General features: G+C 57.4%; 1 protein-coding gene across 1 annotated transcript in view; it reads left to right on the top strand.

Annotated features, from left to right (window-relative positions):
- The first annotated feature begins 396 nt into the window (after positions 1-396).
- The window catches only part of THBS2 (thrombospondin 2), a 26,566-nt gene continuing 10,935 nt past the window's right edge, over positions 397-16,027 (top strand). The window contains exons 1-13 of the mRNA XM_081829329.1: positions 397-855; positions 3,481-3,553; positions 4,984-5,540; positions 6,724-6,808; positions 9,479-9,675; positions 11,286-11,426; positions 11,980-12,076; positions 13,064-13,234; positions 13,459-13,635; positions 14,331-14,504; positions 14,869-14,996; positions 15,067-15,219; positions 15,638-15,856. Coding sequence (XP_081685455.1) covers positions 3,502-3,553; positions 4,984-5,540; positions 6,724-6,808; positions 9,479-9,675; positions 11,286-11,426; positions 11,980-12,076; positions 13,064-13,234; positions 13,459-13,635; positions 14,331-14,504; positions 14,869-14,996; positions 15,067-15,219; positions 15,638-15,856 — 2,151 coding nt within the window. The 5' untranslated portion in view covers positions 397-855; positions 3,481-3,501. The remainder of the gene's footprint in view (positions 856-3,480; positions 3,554-4,983; positions 5,541-6,723; positions 6,809-9,478; positions 9,676-11,285; positions 11,427-11,979; positions 12,077-13,063; positions 13,235-13,458; positions 13,636-14,330; positions 14,505-14,868; positions 14,997-15,066; positions 15,220-15,637; positions 15,857-16,027) is intronic.

The raw sequence follows: 16,027 nt of genomic DNA, 5'->3' as shown, positions 1-16,027 counted from the left end.
TATTATACTTGAGTCTTTATTCTGCAGGCTGTCCCGCTAAGTGAGCCCGTGGACGCTGATGATGGGTTGTCTGTACCACTGGGGATCAAGTGCCAGAGGGATGGGGCCCCGTCCTGGGTGCCCGCAGGGGAGGCCTCCCATGGGGTCCAGACAGCACCCGGTGCAGGATTTGGATGAAATAAATCCTCCCTCTCCTCTTTCTCAGTCATCTAACTGCAGAAATAAAAGTTTCCGACTTCTTCTTAAGTCAAATATTTATTTTGCACATGATAAATGAGTTCAGCCATATAATAGGCTCATCCATACATCGACTCCTCCCACCAGCAGATTGCTCTGCATCTTAATGATTGTGACTCATCTGGTTTAGAAAGACCTTCTCAGTCTGGCTGATGTGAAACTTATTCAAAACCCTGGAACTTGCGATTTTCTCTTCCGCAAAAAGGGGAGTTCCAGACAATCTTGCTGGTTGTATTTATAGCATTTTATTTCCTGAGAGAAGACAGGGAAAGTGAGTGCTTGCTCCCCCTCTTGCGAGGCTCCTCCTCTGCCGTCCCCAGCTGGAGGGCCGGCCGGAGCGGGGCGGTACCAACACCGTGTGCCAGGTGCGCAGAGCGGAGGGGGATTATGTCACTCCTTCGAAGGATGAATTAAACGTGCTTCCTCCCGTGTCTGACTGACAGCACCACCCAGGAGAGCAGAGCATATAAAGCAGCCGCTGCTGCCGGGCGGCCAGTGAGGTGCCGACCCCAGCTCGTCTGCAGGGACGGCTGAGCCTCCTGCACGCCGCAGACCTGGTCCTCTGGACCCGGCCCCCAGCACCGCCTCAGCCCTCGCCTCAGCTGCTTCACGTGCCAGGTAAGAACTTTATACAACTATTCAAAAGTCATTGCATTGTACTTTAATTTTCGGAAACAGCTGTTTTGGTTTCTGAGAAGGGAGAAGGAGAAAGTGCCACATAGATTGATAACGTGAGGTGGGGCTCGTCTGAGACCCCGTCTCCCCGCTGCGAGCAGAGCTGACGTGAGCCACTCCCGGGGAAGCGTTCTGTCTGCAGGGCTCGTGCGGGGAGCTTCCTTGGCGGTCGTCCTGTCTGGCAGTCCTCGAGACGCTCACGCGTGTACCTGCCTGCAAGCCTGGGCACAGGCTCGTGTTTTCAGCTACAGGGTAAGAAGCTCCCACAGTAGCGTTTGTCGTGGACGGGGCACCATGTGGGAGGCGTTCCAGAAAAATCCTCCTGAGAGAGTGAAAACACGATCAGAGAGATTATAGAGGCTCCGACTCTAAACATCACTAATAGCTCAGAAGTGTCTCTGAGTGTTATCAATGGATAATGGACCAAGTGGGTGAGGACCCTGGAATCCAGCTGTGGTTGCAAGTGGGGACCAGTCTGCACAGGAAGGTCCGGCCCGGGAGTCCCTGCAGGAGGCTTCCGTGTGGCCGGGCGGGGGGCTCAGGGCGGGGGGGCTCCTACGCGATCTTGTCCCTCCTGCCAGACGGAACTAGAGTTCACTTAGGAAAGTTATTGCTGCTTTGATTGCTGATATAAAAGAATTGTAAAAGATCTTTATGTGTTGTAATTGCATTCTGCTGCAGAAAGTCTTTGAAAGTCTTTCTTTGGAAAAAATAGAGCCGTAAACACGCGGAGAGTGTGTGGAAGTCAAGTGCCCGGTGAGGACAGCATGCGTCTGTGTGTCTGTACTGCGTGTTGTCTGGGACACAGCATGTAGTAAGTGGGGCGACTGTCCCGGCCAATCCTGGTCCTGCCATGACTCCGTGAGACCAGATGTGATCCCCTCACTCATTTGGCCAGAGTGCCGACACCCGGTGACACTCTTCTTTTGGGGACCAGAGGTTTGGTTTTGTTAGTAACAGAGTTCGAGTTACTCTGGTTAAGTCGACACTCAGGAGGCTGGGCCTCCAGACCTCGAAAAAGTGCATTTTGGAGGGAGCCCACCTTTGCCAGAGCCAGCCGTCACCCCGTGTCTGCAGGAGATGGACAGCACGCATCTGGTCGAGGGGACACGGGGGGCATTCCGGATGCACTCACCACTGTTGACACTGAGACCACTTACGGGTGCTCACTGAGTGCCGGGTGTCCTTCTGAGTTCTCTAGAGCGCTTCCTCGGGACCTCAGCCCTTCGAGCAGCTGGATAACGGCATCCCTACTGTGCTGGAAAGTCACGGAGAGAGTGGTCCAGGGGACAGCCGTGCAGGGCGTTCAGCAAACGCCTGCGTCCGCCATGCTGCGCCCACCTTTTACAGTACGGACTCACTTAGCTCAGTTCTCCCCGTGACCCTGTCAGTGGACGCTTCAAACGACCGTTCTTCATTCGGCAGGTGACGAAGCTGAGGTGGGAGGTTGAGTAGGCCCGCGTCGGTGGCACGGCCTGGAGCCCGCTGTGGCCCGCCTCCTCGCAATGCGCGGCTGGAAAACAACCAGGCCCGCGGACGTGTCTGTGGAGAGGTTGCATGCCGCGGAGTCCAGACTCCAGAGGGGCCCGAGGGGCCTGCACAGCCGCCCCTGCTCCTGGGGCACACTCCTCCCTCCCAGGAGCACGGCTGCTTCTAGTTCACCAGATCCTTCTGGAGAGGTGCTGCTTGGCTTCCTTCAGCGCTGAGCTGCTCAGGAGCTTTGCTCTCCTCCGAGGGGAGGGGCTGGGGTCTCAGCGCTGGCTTGGATCCAGAGCCCGAAGCAGCCTACTGCTGGGAGGGACCTCTGTGTCCCATGTGCCGGCACGCGAGGCTGGTGCTAGAGCACCAAAGCGGAGCAGGGGTTAAGAGCGGAGCGGGCTTCTGTCCAGCTCTCCTGAGTTCTGGCCCAGCGTCTGCTGGTCTGAACCACGCCAACTGAAAATCCTCAAGAATGGAAAAACAGGCCTGCAGGAAAACAGAAGAGCTGAGTAAAAGTGATTGCTCAGTAGAATGCTATGTTTTTTTGTGGTTATGATACACCAATTAAATTTACTTCTCCTGCACACAGTTAATATTTATTCTATTTAAGTCATGCACAACTTTTGTTTTCTTGGCTATTCACTCAAAGATGTCTTCGTAGATGATTTTCTAAATAATGCTGATACTTTCCTAAATTCATGCTTCCTGGGTTTAAGTCTTGGCTGCACTTCACACCAGCAGCGTTGCTCTGGGCAAGCACTTAACTCTTCTGGTTCTTCATTTACCCATCTGTAAAATGGGATGGTAATAACAGTATTTGCCTCCTAGGTCATTATGCGGATCAAATAATGTGAATACTGAGATCGTGATTAGCACAGTGCTTTGTCAACACATGCTACTCCAATAAAAACTAGCTACAGTCAGGAGAGCCCCCTTTGAAAAGCTAATTTCTTATCTAGCATTTACTTCCCACAAATCCACTTGTTTTTGACTGTGATGCACAAACAGTTCATGTGAGTGAAAATTCCAGCCAACACGGAAAGTTGCTGCTGTGTGTACCTGTGTAACAGGGGTCTGATTCCTCCGTAGGGTTCGGCGGTGGACGGCAGGATGCTCTGGACGCTGGTGCTGCTCGCCCTCTGGGCCTCGTCCGGCATGCAAGGTGAGTGTGGACAGCGTCTCTGGTTGTTGGGGCTATCGGACCCCAGCAGGTAACGTGACTGCCATTCCTTAGAACATCCAGAACTTTCTTTTCAATAAATATTTACTTACTTTTGAGTCCACATAATAAAAAATTACTTATTTTTGGAAAATCTAGGTATTAGAGAAAAATACTCTTTCACCTAGAGACACAACATTTGCTGTGCACATTTAGCCTTTTTTTTTCCCATGCTGCATTTGTAAGACTGCAGGTGGTTGGTGCTTCAGAACTCTTTTATTCCCACTTTTTCCCTACTTGAAAATATATCATAAATATTTTCCCATGTGTTTATTTTCATACAACATGGTCTTTAAGGACTGTATAATGTTCCATCAAAAGATAACCCTGATAATTTTTAGACCAATCTCCATCTACATCATTACTTCATTATCATGAGTATAAATGATGCCACCAGGAATCCAGTTGTGAATAAATCTCTACTAGTATTTGTGTTTATATCCTTAGAAAAAGTTCCAACAGTAAAATTGCTGAGTCAAAGTTTTGAATTATTTTAAGGATTTTTGATGTATTGCCAAATGGCTCTATTAAAGGTGGTAGAATTCACACTTGGATCAGCAACACTGTGAATATAATGTTTGAACTTGCCACGTAGTAGATGGAAAGCTATGCTTCATTTAAAATTTCTGTTCAGTAAATTATTTTCAATTATTTAAACTGTTATATTTTGGGACAGTCCGATCACTTTTCTTTCCAGTCGTTCAGATGGTGACTTAAAACCATTGATTTGCAGAGTTGAGACCCACCACTGTCTCAGAATCTCAGAGCGAGTCAGTAAGTCTAGCAGAATATACTTCTGCAAAATAAAGAGATACAATATAACGTGCGTAAGTCACATGATCTTTATAGGAAAGCAACATGTAATGCATCCATAGCAAGGACCGAGGCCCATTTCCTTTGCAGGCTTGTTTTCTGGGCGATCAAATGGTAGAGACAGGGCCCCACCTAAGGTTCGGATCTGGGTGGGAGAGCAGGAGACGGATTCTGGAAGGTGTGCGGAACCCACCTTGGGGCAGTGCTTCCTCCCCCGATAAAATCTGGCTGTGGAGAATGCCAGCTAATCTAGACAATGTGCTCGGTTTACCTTCTGGTGCACGCTCCCTGCACAGTCAAGGATGGAAGCAAGATCTGTGACCAGCAGCTGTCTCGGGGGCCCCCCTTTGGGAAGCAGCCCGGAGAGAGAGGATAATGGTTTTACGTGAAAGCTGCCATTAGCACCCTGATAGAAAGGGAGGGGAGCCCGGGGACACCCCAGGCCACACGGACTCAGTCGCACATGAAATCACGGTTTGCTCCCTGCATGTAAAAATCCCCCCCTGGGTTCCCGCTCGCCCTGCCTGCTGGTAACCTCCCTGTTCTGTCTGCGCCGGCAGCCAGTGGCCAGGACGAGGACACGGCCTTCAACCTTTTCAGCATCAGCAACATAAACAGGAAGACCATTGGGGCCAAGCAGTTCCGGGGGCCTGACCCCAGTGTGCCTGCCTATCGCTTCGTCCGCTTTGACTACATTCCGCCGGTGAACGCAGATTACCTCAGCAGGATCACCAAGATCATGCAGCAAAAGGAGGGGTTCTTTCTCTTGGCCAGCCTGAAGCAGGACCCCAAGTCCCGGGGCACGCTCCTGGCTCTGGAGGGCCCCGGCACCTCCCAGAGGCAATTCGAAATTGTCTCCAATGGCCCAGCAGACACGCTGGACCTTACCTACTGGATAGACGGCACTCAGCACGTCATCTCCCTGGAGGACGTGGGCCTGGCTGACTCCCAGTGGAAGAACGTCACCGTGCAGGTGACCGGGGAGACCTACAGCTTGTACGTGGGCTGTGACCTGATTGACAGCTTCACGCTGGATGAGCCTTTCTATGAGCAGCTCCAGACAGAAAAGAGCAGGATGTATGTGGCCAAGGGCTCTTCGCGAGAAAGTCACTTCAGGGTACGTACAGCAGGGTCACGGCAGACGCGTGAGGCAGGGGAATGGGAGCTGGGAGCGGACCAGCAAGGGCCTGTCTGCTGGAACAGGTCAGGCCCAGCCTGGGAGACACACGCCTCCCTGTGCGAATGCGCAGAGACAGGCACACAGAAACGTCACATGTGCATATGCACACGCATGTACACACTCGCACACACAACCACACACGTGTGTATACCGTATGCATCCGCGTGTGTGCACATCAGTACACACATACATATGCCCAGGTGTGTGTGCACGCCTGCCTCAGCCATAGATAAGCAGAGCACGTTGTCCCAGGTGTGCTTTCTTACCTGTGCGAACGGTCACTGGTTTCCAGACTGAAGACAGATTTGATGACCAAGGCATCAATGTCTGGCAATCCCAGGCTCCGTATGTGGAACCCACTGCCCGCTCCCCGTTTAGCACTGAGATGCTGGGGAAGCAGATTAACAGTCACGCTTTTTAGGAAAAGGGCTGTTGATTTATGAGGGGATAGCTCCATGTTCATCTTAAAATACATTCATGTTGAAGTAGTTTTTGGAAGATCTTTCTACAGCCACAAGCGTTTAGAACCACAGGGGCATCAGGGCATTGCTCTCCTCCAGACCTGCCTTCTTTGGAAATCAGTGTGTCTTTAAATTCAGTTCTTTGAGTAGAAGGCTAGAGTCCTCACCGGTCGTTGAACGAGGCTCTGGTGGCCGTCAGGAAGGTCCTGTGGGCCCTGCCGAATGAGCTGCTGACTGCTCACGGGGTGGAAGGCACTCTCCCCTTTGAGCGACCACGTCTGTGATTAGACCACGGGCACTTCTGAGACCGTTAGCCAGAAACCAGGAGTCAGCCGAGTCCCCTGCCGAGGAGGCACAGCCCAGAGCACCCGACCGGACGTGTTCGGAAGACAGAATTAGCACACGTGTCTTGGGGCCACCCCCCTGTCTTCCTATGTAAGATCCCGGGTCTATGCCGCGCTGAGAGCAAAGCTTCAGCAGTAACGGACGCGGGATAACCCATGATAAAGAGAGCTCAAGCCTGCAAGCGTAAAAGCACGGAAGGAAATGCTCTTGCTATTTAAAGATCACATCTTATATTTTCAAAATGTCACTTGGCTCAGCCTCAAACATTTGATGTTTGTCCACTGCTCTATTTCTCTCCTCATGTGTATTTCCAGGGTTTGCTGCAGAATGTCTACTTAGTGTTTGAAAATTCAGCGGAAGATGTTCTGAGCAAGAAAGGTTGTCAGCAAAGTCAGGGAGGTAGGTGTGCTTTGGATAACATATTTCATGTTTCCTTTCTTGTCTTGGATGGATTTCTACTATGATGTGTGTGCGTTGTGTGTGTATGTGTGAGTGTGCATGAGTCTGTGTGTATCTGTGTATATACATGTGTGTACATGTGTGAGTGTGTGTCTCTGTGTGTGTGCATGGGTGTGTGTACATGGGGGTTGCTAGTGGGGATTTAAGAAAAGGTATTCTAATAAAGTGCCATTATTGTCTTTGAGTGAGTTTGCTGGTCAACTTAGACATGCTGACATCTGCAAATGATAAACTGCTTGAACGATTAATTTTGAATATATTTTAATAATCCAAAATAATCCATTTTACAAGCCAAAAAGCCAATCCCTGCATTTTAACAGGAATACATGCAAATTTTCCAGTCTATTAATGTGTGAAGACCATCTCTATAAGCTAACACCACAGATATTTGCCCCACGAGGTTCATGGGGGTTTTCTCACGCTCCTCACAGCCGTTGACAAGCCCATTGATGAAAACATCTACACTGTTGGAACCATTGACAGATAATCTCACGTCGTGTGTTCATTGCCTTTTGCATTTGCCTCGGGCTGTAATTTGACAACATGTTCTTGAGCATTTACTTTATGAAGCCCAGTCTGCTGGGCTCTTTAAACTCAATGTCAGTGCATCTTCAAAATGCCTCTGGGATGGGCTCGTTTGTTTTTCAGTAAAGAAGCTGGGGCTCCGGGGTCCACGGCTGCTGGGTGTGACTACCCGTGGGCTGGACACCCACCGGGTCTCCTAGCTCAGGTTCCTGTGGGTTATTGTCATTGAGACCCTTCTTTGTGTCAACTGCACAGTCTGACACATAAATCGTTCTCTTACGATCAATGTGTGGAGAGTGTGGAGGATGTGATGTCTAATGCTCAACGGTGGCTCTGTGACCCACACTCCCCGAGCTGGGAGCGGCACTTGGCCTGTGTAGGAGCCAGGACCCCGTGTGTCTGCCCTGCTGGTGCTGGGATCGCCGCTCGGCCGGCCGGGGGTCACCTCAGAGGCTGTGCAGCTATCCATCTGCACATTTTCCATGGAGGGTCAGTGAAGTACAGGGCAGGAAAGGAATTCGGAGAGTGATTTTTAGCCAGACAGTGGAGTGGAGAGAGCTTGGTAGTGCTTGCCCCTGTTACAAGCTCCTTGTTTGCAGTAGCCGCTGGGGCTCAGACCTCATCCCCTGCGTCTCCAGCCCAGCTAACTTGGCAGCTATTGGTCCCTGTGATTTAAGCCATTGCCTTTTTTGGGGGGAATGTGGTCTTTAAAAAGCAAAAAGTTCAGAAAAACCTAGGATAGTAAACGGACATCTGACACTAACCGCGTGGGAAAGTTCCACAGACTCAGAGAAAACAGAGTGGTTCTCGGGGTGCCCTGACTCGAGGGGGCTGTGCTGTGTTTACGGGAAAGCTGAGCACCCTTCCAGGTGCTGAGCCCCGTGGGGTGTGGAGACCCTTCACCCTCGATAGCAGGAGAAGGGGACTCTAGTCCGGGTCCCAGGTCTACCCACAGGCGACCCTGCCATGCGTCTCGTCAGAGGGATCGGGCTCTGTGACTATAGGGTGTCCCGTCCTGAGGAGCTGCTCTGGGGTCTGTCTGAAATCAGGCGGTGGTGGGCCGTGGGGCACATTCGTGGGTGCTTCACTGTTTTTAATCTGATACCCGTGTGCAGTGAGTGGTATGTTTATGTTTGTGGGGTATGTGCCCCATCCAACCAGCAAGGTGGGGGAGCTCCCAAGGTCAGTGTGATTGGGGCAAGGATTTATGACCGAGTAATAAAACCTCAACAGCGAGAGGCCCAGCAGAATGATCGTGTTTGCAAGGTGTAACTCAGCAGTGAGACGCCGAGAGATGCAGGGCATCTTACTCCCGTGACACTCACGCGGTGGGGGGCACGGCCACGTCTAGGCCGGTCTGGCTTCCGTGGGGGACGGCCCCTCTCTCTGGACTGGCCCAAGTCCGTTTCCAGTTTGTGTCCTAGCCCGTCCCATGGCAGGGACCCCAGAGTTTGTGCAGTTTACAGGGGCAGCGAGGGGGATCCCCTGGTTGAGTGTCTGAGGGATCTGCCCTTCCCTCCAGGGGACGCCGCAGGGTGGACGGAGAGAGGACGTGAGTGCGAGGGAGGGCTGGTGAGGTCTGACAAGCCGCTGATTAGCGTGAAGACAGCTGAATCCGCCTTGATGCGGAGCAAGTGGACAACGTATAGGGTGTTTGGAATAGAAAAATGGGCAAGCGAGGAGCTTGGGGGGAGGCCGCGGATTTCCCGAGAACACGTGGTGGGAAGCAGATCCGGTGGGGATGGAAGAACGAGACTGTCACAGGAGATCGCCTCCTCTCGTCAGAGTCCCTGGCAGGCGCAGGTCCGCCCCATGTGCGTGGACAGTAGCCAGGCTCCGGGCTTCCGCTCCCGCCCTGTTCCTGAGCATCACTGCCGCCCGCCTGGTGGCCGTCCGAGGCGCTGTTGGCAGGTGTCACCAAGTGGGCAGAGTCCTGTTTTACCAGCAAGGCCGTGATGGACGCGGTGCCGTCACTCGCTGTTCTTGGGTGGGCCTTGCGCCCACATGGCGTGGGCCCGGCCTTCTCCGTGGCACCACCTCCGCGTGGCCAGGCCGCGCTCACCGCCGTCCCTGTGCTTCCCGCAGCTGAAGCCAATGCCATCAGTGAGACCACAGAGACTCTGCACCTGAGCCCGCAGGTGGCCCCCGAGTACGCGGACCCAGGTGCGCACAGGAGGCCGGAGGTGTGTGAGCACTCCTGTGAGGAGCTGGGCACCATGATCACCGAGCTGTCGGGGCTGCACGTCATCGTCAATGAGCTGCACGAGAACCTGCGGAAAGTGGTGGGTGCGGGCCGGCCGCTTCCTGGGGCGTTTGGCGGAGCTGCCGGGCAGGGAGATGGGCAGGTGGGGGGCAGAGAACTCTGAATCACTGAGGCCCACGGGCTCCACATGCTCGGGACGGTTCTCAAGCAGGGGACGCTCGTGTCCCCAGCAGATTCAACTTCTGAGGGAGAAGGAGGTGCTTTTGTGGAAAGTCTGGGTGCGGCGAGGACCGGCCGTGGAGGTCTGGGCCGTAAGGACACGGGCAGGAGGTACCCGCCAGGCGCCCAGCGTATCAGGGAGAAAGCAGAGACTCGGGTGACGGGAGCCAGCCCCCGCGATGTGCTCTCTGCTGGCTCGGGACGGGAACATCGTGGCGCCCACGAGAAGGGAGACAGGCGGCAGGGGGGACGGTCTGGAGGGTCTGCAGGTCTGGGGTCTCCTCCTGCCTGGAGAGCGGCTCAGTGGTGGGGGGGGTGCCCGTTCTCACCCTCTGCCCCCCAGGAAAGGGCCCGGAGCCACGTTCCGACCGTGGCCCCGGATGGGGTGGGGCCAGCTCAGTTTCCACTCTGTGGGTGGTAGAGACAACGTGCACGGCTACAGGGGCTCGTGGCAAAGGCTGGGCGCCTTCTGGAAACTTCCAGCGTGTATGTGGCCCTGGGGCAGGAGGGGGGCAGGAGTCCCAACCACGCCCACCCTGCGTGGGGCAGGAAGCTGGGACTCGGAGGCAGGAGGCCTGCTCTTGTGGGCACTCTTGCCACGCGAAGGGAGAGTCTTCCCTGGGGGCGCTGGAGGCCTCGCTGCGCAGACCCGGGAGCCACCCAGGCAGGAGGAGATGAAAAGGGCTTTGGGACAAGTTTGCTGAGCTTGGATTCGGGGGTGGGGCACGTGTGACCTCCCCGAGACCTCATGGACGGAGTGTTTCTGTGCATTCTGGGGCAAGAGAGGACCCATGCCTCCCCTGCTGGTCTGCAGCCTCGAGGCCGAGGTCACAGGCTGGGGATTCTCAGGGGGCTGTGACCCCACCCAGAAGCCCCTGCGTGTGGGGGGAGCCCACAGTGCATCAGTGGGGGGAGCGGCAGAAACACCTGTCGGGTGTTTCACTTTCACTTACTTGATTTTGTTCAAAACCTGATCATTCTTCCAGTCTGTAGCCCCAAGAGAGCAAGAATTAGGTCTGTGCGCATCCTTGCCATTGCGTTCTCAGACCGGGTCCGTCATTTCTGGAAGAATGTGTGAATTCACAAATTGGGTGTCCGTTTTCAGTGGCGCTTGGCCGGGAGGGTCCCTTCCCCATCCAGCACCGCCGGCCGCCGGGCCCCGAGGTGCGGTCGGCCCCAGGGCTGGAGCCCCCTGGGCAGGTGTGCAGCGACCGCGAGCTCCCGACCATCTGTGAGGCGATGGCCGCAGGCCTGCCCGGCTACGGTCGCTGCCGCGTGACCCTGCTTGGGGGAGGTTTCACGTCAACCAGGCGGCTGTGTTGCCCACGCAGAGCCTCCCGCAGGGCTGGCGGCTCTAGCCCAGACCGCGGGCGCTCTGCAGTCAAGGAGGCGCGTTCTTTCTGGTCTGTGAGCATGGTGAGTGGGTACGTTGTATCCGTCTACGCTGAAACATTCCCCTCAACCTTCCAGTCGAACGATAACCAGTTCCTCTGGGAGCTCATCGGTGGCCTGCCTAAGACGAGGAACATGTCCGCTTGCTGGCAGGACGGCCGGTTCTTCGCGGAAAATGAGACGTGGGTGGTGGACAGCTGCACCAAGTGCACCTGCAAGGTGAGGCGCGGGGACGCTCCTCCTCTCGGGGGCCCTGCGCGGGGTGGCCGCACCCCCAGTCTTCCCTGGCGAGCCGCAGAACGTGTGCAGCTGCCTCAGCAGACCCGGCGTGGGGGCCGTGCGGGCGGCGTTGACTGTAAGTAAGGCTCCAGCCAATCCCACCGCTCTGCACAAAGGAAACCGAACTCCACGAGGTGAATGACTGTCCCACGGGGGGCGGAAGGCGGCCGGGGTGGAGCCGGCCAGCGTGTGTAACTCCAGGTGGCACCGGGGAGTCCGGGGGGTGCAGGTCACTGCCCGCATGGTGATGGTAGGTACCTTAGCCTCTTCCCCTTGGTCAGCGGTCCCCGTTTCCACTGATGGCGGCCTCGGGGTCCACAGTGTGCACAGACCTGGCCCTCCTGCCCGTGGTGCGTGGATGGCCCGCCTTTATTTCCCGTGTCTGTGATGCCAGGACGGACACAGCCATCCTCCTGGCCCTTCCCATGCAGCGCTCGCGCCAATGCTTGTTCTTTTAAAGGAGTGTTACACGGACCCCTTTCTCTGCCTGCAGAAATTTAAAACCATTTGCCACCAAATCACCTGCCCCCCGGCCCCCTGCGCCAGCCCATCCTTTGTGGAAGGAGAGTGCTGTCCGTCCTGCTTGCGCTGTAAGTGCACACGGAGCTCGGGGCGCCGCCTGCTCTCCTGCTCTGAGCCTGAGGCTCTACCTGCAGACCCGCCACCGGCCTGGGGCCTCGCACTCGGGAGCAGGAGAGCTGCAATCTGCCCACTACACGGGGTTAGTTTTATGGTTAAAACGGACAATATTAAAGTAGACCGTGTCCGTGTGAGTGCTTGACACGCCTTAGAGCGCGGCGAGAGACGACAACACGACCCCGAGAGGCAGGGCCCACGTCTGACTAGAGGGAGGCGCTCCACGCTGTGGAGAGCGGGCTCTGTGGCCTTATTCTCGTCTGGTTTCCTGCTTTCTGGGACGTTTAATCCTCGCCAGGCACAACCGCGGGGAAGCAGTGCGTTTTGCACTCACCAGCCAGATCTCTCGCAGGAGGTTACTGTCTTTCTCTTACTTACAGATTGTAATTCACTCGGAAGACTTTCTTTGCAGGAAATTGCCTTTTCATTTAACTGGTCCCGATTTAAATTATTTGGGGCTAAGTTTGGTGACCTGTAATTTCAAGCAAATTGGAACATTTCCTTATCATATGTAACTCAGCAGTGGAGGTTAAAATGGAAGCAAACTAAATCTTAGTAAGTCCCATAAAGCCCCGTGTAGACATGATTCTGGATTCTCTCCTGTGAACCACCCTAAGACATGTGTAGGCCGCCCCCTTCCCTGACACGGGTGATGGGTGGGGCTCAGCACGCAGATGGTGGACCCCGTGGTCTCTGTGGTGCTCTGCGGGCATCCCCATGTGCCCCTCCATCCCGCCCGGGAAGGCAGCCCTGAGCGCCGACCCAGGTGTGGACGTCGGGTCACTGGGGTGAGCCCCACCGGGCGCCCGGCTCGGGGGAGGGTGCACTCCGCACGCCCGCCTTCCCCAGCACACGGCTTCTGCCTCGCGGGCCCTTCCCGGGCCGGCCCGTCCCACGGCCACCCTGGGCGGAGGCTTGACAGGCCTGTGCTTCGCCCGCAGCGCTGGACAGCGAGGAGGGCTGGTCCCCCTGGGCAGAGTGGACCGAGTGCTCCACCAGCTGTGACTTGGGCACCCAGCAGAGAGGGCGGTCCTGTGACGTCACCAGCAACACCTGCCTGGGGCCGTCCATCCAGACGCGGGCGTGCAGCCTGGGCAAGTGTGACAATCGCAGTGAGTGTCGGGCGTGGGGCCGGGGGGCGGGGTCGGCGTCGCCAGCCTTTGGGTCTGGGGGCCTGTGGGGACAGGCTGCGTTTCTGGGGCCCCTCAGGCTTGACCGGGGGCTCCTGCGGGGTGAGGCTCCTTCCCCTGCTAGTGCTCCCCGCCCCCACCGCTGTGCGTGAGCGAACGCCGGGGCAGCGGCCGCCCTGACATCCTTGTCCTTGTCCGTGTGCTAGTCCGGCAGGACGGGGGCTGGAGCCACTGGTCGCCTTGGTCGTCCTGCTCAGTGACCTGCGGCATCGGCAACATCACGCGCATCCGGCTCTGTAACTCGCCGGTCCCCCAAATGGGGGGCAAGAACTGCAAAGGGAGTGGCCGCGAGACGAAGGGCTGCCAGGGCGCCCCATGTCCAAGTAGGTGGGGTGAGGCAGGGCGGGAGCGGGCGCTCGAGACAGTGGGGACCCGGGCTCCAGGACCAGGCCACCCCTGCCCGGCAGCATCGGGACCGGGATGGAGCCCTCGAGGCGCCACCGAACTCTGGCTGGCTCCTTGCTGGAAGCGGGCTTTGGGGTGAATCCGATCGCTTGCGGGCTCTGACCTTGCCTGAGCTCATCCACGATTAAGGGAACATCAGCCAGAACCGTGGGAGCTGTTTCCGCGTGCTCTTTTCTGGGGGCCCTGTGGATGGCCCGGAACGGTGGGTCTCAGGGGACGGCTTGCTGCGCAGCTAGACCGGGGGGCAGGTGCCCAGAGACCTTCCAGAAGCCCCATTCATGCCCTGCACGACAGCCCTCGGAAAGGAGACTGCAGGGAGCTTCCTCTCGCTTTTAAGCTGTCCATTAAAATGAACGGGAGCTCTTCCCTGACTAGGCGCCCCTGCACCGCAGGGCCCTGCCGGCCGTCAGCTTCCACTCCCAGCGCCCGTGTGATTTCTCTTCCCAGAGGTGAAAACCACCCTAACGAAATCCGCCGTCTGCACTACCCCTGAGCTTAGGGCCTCGGCACACGCTCTTCCCGAGTTTCCAGCCCTGTGTGGAGCCCCCGCGGCACCCGGCTCTTCCCGCGTAGGTCGCCTTCCCCACTGACGCTCTGTGCTCTCTGCTTGCAGTCGACGGCCGGTGGAGCCCCTGGTCCCCGTGGTCAGCCTGCACCGTCACGTGTGCCGGCGGGATCCGGGAGCGGACGCGCGTCTGCAACAGCCCCGCACCGCAGCACAGCGGCAAGGACTGCGTGGGGGACGTCAAGGAGCATCAGATGTGCAATAAGAGGAGCTGCCCCATAGGTGGGTGTGCGGGCGGGGGCAGGCATACAAGCAGAAAAACCAAGGGCGGAAGAGTAGGAAGACAGAAAAGAAAGATCGGCTCGCGCCCTGACCCTGACGCTCTGCCGCCGCGCTCGTCAGCGTTCCTATGTGAACACGGGACGCGCACGGTGCAGAGGGAGCGTTGGCGTGATGACAGCCATCGTGCCCGTGTAGCCTCCGTGTTTGTACCGTCCAGGATCTAGTCTTGGAGGTGTGACTCTGCAGGGCGCCCCCGGCCTCCCTGAGGAGCTCAGTTTCCTGCAGCTGAGCCCCTCGGGGCGTCCTTCCGCACATGGCTCGGGGATCGCGAGCCCCAGCTAACCGCCTGCGTCCTCCCACGCAGACGGCTGCTTGTCCAACCCCTGCTTTCCCGGGGCCCAGTGCAGCAGCTTCCCCGACGGCTCCTGGTCCTGCGGCGCCTGCCCCGTGGGCTTCCTGGGCAACGGCATGCACTGTGAGGACCTGGACGAGGTGGGTGCCCGCCCCGGGGGAGGGGCGCCCGCGGAGACGGGGGCGGGGCTCACGCCTGCACATCCCGCAGTGCACTGTGGTCACGGACGTCTGCTTCGCCACGAGCAAAGCCCACCGCTGCGTCAACACTAACCCGGGCTTCCACTGCCTGCCGTGCCCCCCTCGTTACAAAGGGACCCAGCCCTTCGGCGTTGGCCTGGAGGCGGCCAGGACCGAGAAGCAGGTGAGCAGCCCGGGCCCATGTGTGCTGCGCAAAGGCTGTAAATCCGTCGGCAAGAGCCCAGGGCACTGGGCAGAGGGGGTGTGGAGGAGAACGGGCGGCCTCCCTGGGGCAGGCGGAGGGCTGTGGGAGCCTGTTCACCACCCCGACAGGACCAGCGGGGGGGTGGGGGGAGCGGAGCTTTCCTGCAAGGAGCCCGAGGACAGCCCACGGTCACCTGTGGGCTCAGACGTCTTGCCGCTGGGAAACACCCCCAGAGAGCATCGCTCCGAGTCTCTGGGTGCCTGCCCGGCACCTGCTGTCCCTGCAGCACCGAGGGGGGCCCTGCACCCCTGCGCTTGTCCCCGAGCGCCCACCTCAGACCCTGCACATGCGGGGTGGAGTCTCCGTGTGTCCTCACCACGTGGCCCTTTTCCCGCAGGTGTGTGAGCCTGAAAACCCGTGCAAGGACAAGACCCACACCTGCCACAGGCACGCGGAATGCATCTACCTGGGGCATTTCAGCGACCCCATGTACAAGTGTGAGTGCCAGACGGGCTACGCGGGTGACGGGCTCATCTGCGGGGAGGACTCTGACCTGGACGGCTGGCCCAACAAGAACCTGGTCTGTGCAACCAACGCCACGTACCACTGCATCAAGGTGAGGGCTGGGGCGCCGGACCCCCAGGTGCTGACCCCCGGGGGCTGACTCTGCAGGTGCTGACCCCGCAGGGGCTGACCCCCAGGGGCTGACCCCGCAGGTGCTGACCCCGCAGGTGCTGACCCCCAGGGGCTGACCCCGCAGGGGCTGACCCTGCAGGTGCTGACCCCC

This window comes from Leptonychotes weddellii, chromosome 8 (genome assembly GCF_054177405.1).
Source record: "Leptonychotes weddellii isolate Sample4059 chromosome 8, ASM5417740v2, whole genome shotgun sequence".
In the NCBI taxonomy this organism is placed as follows: Eukaryota; Metazoa; Chordata; class Mammalia; order Carnivora; family Phocidae; genus Leptonychotes; species Leptonychotes weddellii.
Note: the sequence above shows the minus strand (reverse complement) of the source record. Positions and strands in the feature narration are given on the sequence as shown.